Source organism: Hibiscus syriacus, unplaced genomic scaffold, assembly GCF_006381635.1.
Source record: "Hibiscus syriacus cultivar Baekdansim isolate YM2019G1 unplaced genomic scaffold, ASM638163v2 tig00110195_pilon, whole genome shotgun sequence".
NCBI lineage: Eukaryota > Viridiplantae > Streptophyta > Magnoliopsida > Malvales > Malvaceae > Hibiscus > Hibiscus syriacus.
In genome coordinates this window covers 1,454,094-1,460,562 of record NW_024062621.1, presented here as the reverse complement: position 1 = coordinate 1,460,562, position 6,469 = coordinate 1,454,094, and the positions used below count along the sequence as shown (strand labels likewise).

Below are 6,469 nucleotides of genomic sequence, written 5' to 3'. Positions count from 1 at the left end.
AATCAAATGATCATTTGTTTCACCTCCATGTTTTTACTTAATGAATCATGTAGTTTTTAACCTAAATTATTAATCTCATCCGATTATAAATTAGAATATAGTGAATGAAGATTCATGAGTGAACATCTAATCAAATTGAGCAAAAAAATATTAAAATTAGTTGAGTTGACGTGTTGTTTTATTATTTGAGTGCAAGTCAAAATTTTATCAATTCAAGTCGAGTGAAATAGAATTCAAGTCAGAATTTTAAATTAAAGATTAAAGTTAATTGAGATTTGGTGAGATTATGACATTGGGTGTTTAGGTTCAAACTCCACCATGCATGAAATTTTAATTCAAATTTATTATAATTTAAGTTTTATTATGTATAAGTTATGACTAGAGTTATCTGAGTTTATGTTCTAGAAATATGATTGTGCTGACCATATTAATATATTTATTTATAATTTAAAAATTCTATAAATGATTTAATTAAGAAAAATGTTAATTCAGCAAATTCTTTTGCTTCTAAAAGAATAATGCACAAGAAGGATGTGAAAAGTGTATATATTGGATGCTGAATATATTTACAAATTATTAGTCAGTCAACAGATATCATTTTATGAAAACTTTTATTATCTAAATATACATGATTTATTTAATGAAATACTATTATATACAATTCGTGAAAAGTATAAATTTCCTACAAGACAAAAGTAAAAGTTTGGCAAAGAGAGGGAGACCGTTGCTTCAACGAAGTAAAAGATAAAAAAGAATATAAAATGCACCAGCCGGGAATCGAACCCGGGTCTGTACCGTGGCAGGGTACTATTCTACCACTAGACCACTGGTGCTTGTTTGCTGTTGGGTTATGGACATTTCTAATTTTATATGTATATTTTATTTCGTTTTCTAATGTTTGTTTCTGTGTCCATAAGATTTTAAAACATTGTGTCTATAAAAATAAATTATATATATTTTCTATTTTACTATTATATCAATGTCATATAATTATATCTGTTATAAAAAATTACCAAACCAAATGAACGGCTAGAAAGTGGTCAAAACACCACATACTTATCACTTTTTTTTTGGTAAATAATAGTCGTCACTTCTTAATCAACTTGGGAAAACAAGTTGCTAAATGATGAAAGCTCGACAAAGACCCGATTCTTTCAAGTTAATCAACTCTAATCATGTCGTTGTCTTGTCCCGAATACACGACATATTCCATTTTTGGGAAAGCAACACGTAATTGAGTCTTTCTAATTGAATCATACAAAGGACAATCCATCTTTAATTTTATTTGATTTTTATTCACAATGAATTATTTTTAAAAAATACTAATTAAAATTCACACAAACTCGAACATGATAAAAAAAACAAGTGAACAAAACATAGAGAAGAGATGTACTAGAAAACGAAAAATTCGACGAGAATGACATTAATAAGTAGTTTAATAACTTGGAATAAGTATTGTATTTGGGCTTCAATATTGACTAAACTTTAAAAATAGACGAAAGGTCCAAAATTCTATTATTTATATATTTCCCAATATAGAAGATTGAGGATAAGATTGAATGCGCGACATGAATTTAATGAAATGAAAATGAAATTTAAAGAAATACAAGCTTGCTGCATGAATATAGGGCTCGTCAATTAATTAACTTCTGTCTACTTGCACGGTTGTCGGAATCACATCAGATCAGATCGATTTAATGCCTTAATCAACTGCTCAATCAATTGCGGTTCGAGTATTTCTTTTTTGTACCAGTAGTCGAATACCGACTTCTTGCACGTTCGAATATGACTTTACAATTATACTTTCAGTCTGTTCATGCAACAACTATACTTTCAGAGGCGAAGAACAGACTTTACAATGTTCCTAGTCGCGTCTATAGTAGAGAGCTCGCGATTTCCCGAATCCTGACTGCTCTACCGACTGTACTGCGAAAGTCTTTTCTGGCTTTGCACTGTGCGTGTAATCTAGTGTTTATTAGAGTGATGTGTTGAAGAGAATTCTGGTAATCTATTTTGATTAGATCAAAAACAATCTATGCAAGTGAAGTCGCTTAAACGATAGGAAAAAGGAGCGGATGTCGTGTACCAGCTTGAATGTGAATGTTGAGTGCAACATTGCGGGAAGCATGGTGATGAGTTGAAGGAGCCGGTGATGTTATCGTCATGCAACTCTGTTGACCTGAATCAGGATTTTTTGAAGCTCCACAGAGATTTCATGTAATAGCACTGGTTTTTGAATAACTCCGTTCATTCCAGTCTGCAAACATTTTTCCCAGATATCTTGATCCATACTTCCAGTCATGGCGACAATCAATGGCCAATTCCGGCTTCGGAACTTACGAATTCTTGTCGCGACTTCGAATCCATCCAACTCGGGCATCTGAAGCTCCAAAATGACGATCTGGAATGGAGATGTGGTTGACCCGATAACACTCAAGCATTCGAATCCGGATGACACAACAGAAACAGTGCATCCCAACTTCTCAAGAAGCTTTCCAGTCACAGCACGGTTCACATTATCGTCATCAGCCAGTAAAACATGCAAGCCCCTGAAAACAGAGTTGGAGCGTGGCTGGTCTGAGGATTCTCCGGACTCGGTGATTGTACTGATGGATGGTCGGATTTGAAACCTGATAACAAGTGCCATGCTTTGAGCAGAACCTAAAGGATCTTCGACTACCCAGATGTTCCCATGCATCAGCTGCAAATATTGTTCGGATCATCAGGAATAAACTAAAAAGAATTAGCAGTGGCATGAAACTTCGAAAATAAAACGAAAGATCATTTTAGTATGCGCATGGCATCATTCACTGTCTCACAAGTAAAATTTTAAGTTTGCTATAATCGCATCGTGGAAACAATAAACTGTGAACCGGATCCATGACGTATCATCAGCTACACATGAAATGCAAATTTACTATTCTTACCTGCACTAGCTTTTGGCAAACGCTGAAGCTCAGGCGTTCCTCAGCTCCACGGCTGTTGTATCTGCTTCTATTGCTTGGTAGCTCCGACATTGAGCAGCCTTCTGATTGAGAGATTTTATTGGAAATCATAATTTCAAACCTGATAAGTACATTTGCATCAGAAGGGTAGTAGTGCCTCCAGGCTGCTCGTCTGTGATCATCCCATTCCTGACTACCATTCTCCGTGAATACCCGAAGTATTACAGTCCCCCCTCCAGTATTGCCATCCAATAGGCTCCCGACCATATGCAGTATCACCTGAAAAACCCTTCGTTCATCACCGAAAACAATATAGGGCAAAGACTTCTCGACCTCGATCATGAAACTGAAACCCTGATAAACGCTCAAGCACTTGGCAAGGCAAGCTGCTTCTTTTATCATCGAATGTAATTGGAAAGATCTCTTCTCCAGTGTGGATCTTCCACCATCCATTGTTGAAAGATCCATCGCATCGTTTATCAAGGTCAACAGGACATTGCCGGTCTTCATCATCGAATCTACAATAATCTGCTGATTGTTATTCAAATTTCCATCCTGCATCATTGAAAGCAAGCCTAAGATCGAGTGCATAGGCCTCTTCATTCCATCACTCATTACCTTCTGAAACGCATTTCTTGCTTGGCTTGCCCTCATAGCATTCTCCCTCGAAAGCTGTAATGCACGGTTTTGCTCAGCCAGTTTCTCCCTCATGAGTTGGGACTCTTCAAGAACTGCAGCATGAGAGATTGCAACGGCCACCTGATCAGCAACCACCTTAACTATCTCTAATTCCTGGTTGCTCCATGATCTTTGTTGTTCACTCGGAAGAACACATACCAGTATGGAATAGTACGTCTGAACTTGCTCGGGAGTCCCCCCTTTAAAATTGCATATACGAAGCATTGGCAACCGTATTGCAGCTACTGGTCCTGGCTCACCATGCTCTCCATATGTTAAAGTAGAAAGCAGCGAATCTGACTTGAGGATATGCACTCCATCAGTTCTTTTAATCCATGCAACATCCGGATCAGTGATTGGAATGGTAAAATGATACGAAAAGTTCCTTCCTTTGAGTTCATGAGTCAGATTCAACTCTGTCTTGATCTCGTTGGGCATCCAAACGGCACAGTTTTGCAAACCCAACGTCTTGGACAACTCTACCATCGTTGTGTACAAAATGTTATGCCTATCCAACGACTTACGAATTTCTTGAGTAAGCATGCGGACACACAAACCAGTCTCCCTCTGTTTCATTATAATACCGACTTCCTGACCCAGGTCCCGAGCCTTTTTCTTCAGCAATAATTCCCTTACCTTGACTTTGAGAAGCAGCGGAATCAGCGTGAGAAGCGAAATAGCAGTGGCACATGAGACCAAAGCAGTGAGAATCTTGAACACGGTGACAGCCAACATGAGTTGGAACGAATGAGGGCCATAGCTCCATCCGTTGAGCAAATGGGTCAATCCGCATAGCACGATGAAGGCGATGAACTGAAAGAGCACCCATTTGAAGGGCACATTCGAGCAGCTAACAAAGTAAAGCAGCTCAATAGGGATCGAAAAATAAGCGATGGCAATCAAGAAATCACTCGCTCTCTGAGTCTCTAATATGCTCTCAATGCTCCAAAAAAACCCCTCGTCATCACAATTACACCTTGAAAAGCCATTATCGGCACACGATACCGAAATCAACAAGCAAGAAATCAACAGCCCTGGAGCTAATGCTTTTAACATTGCATCCAAGTGAACTGCTACTCTTTCATTCAGTCCATTCACCGATATTTCGAAACACTTTAATCATCTATAATTACAAGCTTCAATTATCCCAGAACCTGTAATGGAAAAAACAATAAAATCACACCAAAATATGATATTTAATAGCATTGAATTCAAGATCTAACACACTAAACATCCCAGATTTAGGTAATAAAAACATTCATAAAGAAAGTCAAAATCACTTAATCCAAAACTTTATCTGTTTCTCAACCCAAATTTCAGATTTTTTTATTAGTTTTTATACCATGAGAAACATCAAATACTACCGTAACAAAGGAACACGACAACGAAATACATGGTAATTTCTATAGTTTAAATGATGAAATCCCAAACCATCTTAATTACAATATAACCCAGAAACCAAACAAAAATAATAAATTAAGAATAAATATGAAAAAACTGAAACCAGCCCATTTTTTTCCTGATGACCCAGAAATGCAGCCTCAAAACAAGAACAAAACAAAACCCAGAAATCTAAAAATCAAATTAGAACTTACCTTACATCAGAAGAAGCCATCAAAAGGAACCACCCTCAGATATTCAGAGTTTCCAACACATTCCATACAGTTTTCCAATGCATTAGTGGAAAACGAATGGCTTACGCAATCAAAGCAAAGCAAAAAGACATACTTTGATGAGACTCCAAAGCTCAAAGCATTTCACATTCCAATTTGAACCACTCGAAGCTCATAAATTGGACAGGTTCACAGAACCAAAACCAAAGAAGTAAAAAAAATTCCAAAAAGCTTTCCTTTATATAGCAAGCAACTTGCTTTCCTTTTCTTCTAAAAAATATATATACTCTCGGTTTTGTTGCAAACTTCAAACAAAAGCAACAAAGGGAAGAACCCCAAAACTAAAACCAAATTAAAATTTTCAAAAAGAGAGTTTTTTTTATAGAAGAAATGAAAGAGACAAGAGGTTTTTGGTTTTAAAAGGAAAGTGGAGGTATGTAAATAAAGTTTTGGCCTTTGGTTTCGGTTAGAAGGTGGAAAAGAATTTGAAAGGGGAGTGAGCGACAAAGATGGGACTTAAATCAAGAGAACTTAGACGATATTTTGAACCATCCTCTTCATTCGAGGTCCACGTTTAATTATATAAAATTCAATGTCTTAAATATAATATTAATTTAAATATTATATCTATATAGTTTATTTATACTGTAGTTTAGGGTATACTATATATTTAGTTATCTAACTATTATTTCAACTCCACTTTAATCACCTGTGTTCAAAAATAAAATAAATTATTGACGTGGTATTTTTTTAATAATGATATGGTATTTGCCTTATGGTGGTGATATATCAACATCACCATTGATTTTTTAACGGCGGGTGGTCAAAATGTAACTTAAGATATGATTTTACAAATATAACAGTTTGGTGACCAAAATGAAATAAAAGTAATAGTTAAGTGACTATATATGTAGTTTATCCTATAATTTAATAATTTATTTTATAGCGTAATATGGAAAAGACTATCATTGTCTATTTATTATACCCAAAAAGGCCAAAAGAGAACTATTTATTTATTTTATATTCTCTTCCTCGTGCCCTTTTTCTTTCTCTGCCAATCAATCTTTGATGGAATGCCAAGCTTTGATTGGATAGACTTTGATTTTATTTTCTGAAAGGTGTATGTGAAGTCAGTTGTCAACTAATTTTAAATTTTAGGGTAAAGTACATGTTTTAGTACCCTTGTTACGTTTTAGTCACTTAATTATTTTTTATTTTAAAATCACACCTAAT

The 6,469-nt window shown here is 35.6% G+C and overlaps 1 protein-coding gene and 1 non-coding gene across 2 annotated transcripts; both read right to left on the bottom strand.

Annotated features, from left to right (window-relative positions):
- Positions 1-762: 762 nt before the first annotated feature.
- TRNAG-GCC lies at positions 763-833 on the bottom strand. The gene has a single exon. It is a non-coding gene; the product is annotated as a tRNA-Gly (tRNA).
- A 1,143-nt stretch (positions 834-1,976) lies between these two features.
- Positions 1,977-4,777, bottom strand: LOC120218284 (protein EIN4-like). Its single transcript, XM_039215268.1, has 2 exons — positions 2,928-4,777; positions 1,977-2,701 (listed from the first exon to the last, which is right to left on the bottom strand). Exons 1-2 carry the CDS (start codon positions 4,677-4,679, stop codon positions 2,162-2,164), a joined length of 2,292 nt encoding a protein of 763 aa, XP_039071199.1. The 5' UTR covers positions 4,680-4,777; the 3' UTR covers positions 1,977-2,161.
- Positions 4,778-6,469: the final 1,692 nt, after the last annotated feature.

Coding starts and splice junctions, on each gene's coding strand:
- LOC120218284 (XM_039215268.1), bottom strand. CDS start 4,679: ATGTTAAAAGCATTAGCTCCAGGGCTGTTGATTTCTTGCTTGTTGATT. Junction 2,702..2,927: donor TTTGCCAAAAGCTAGTGCAG/GTAAGAATAGTA, acceptor CAATATTTGCAG/CTGATGCATGGGAACATCTG.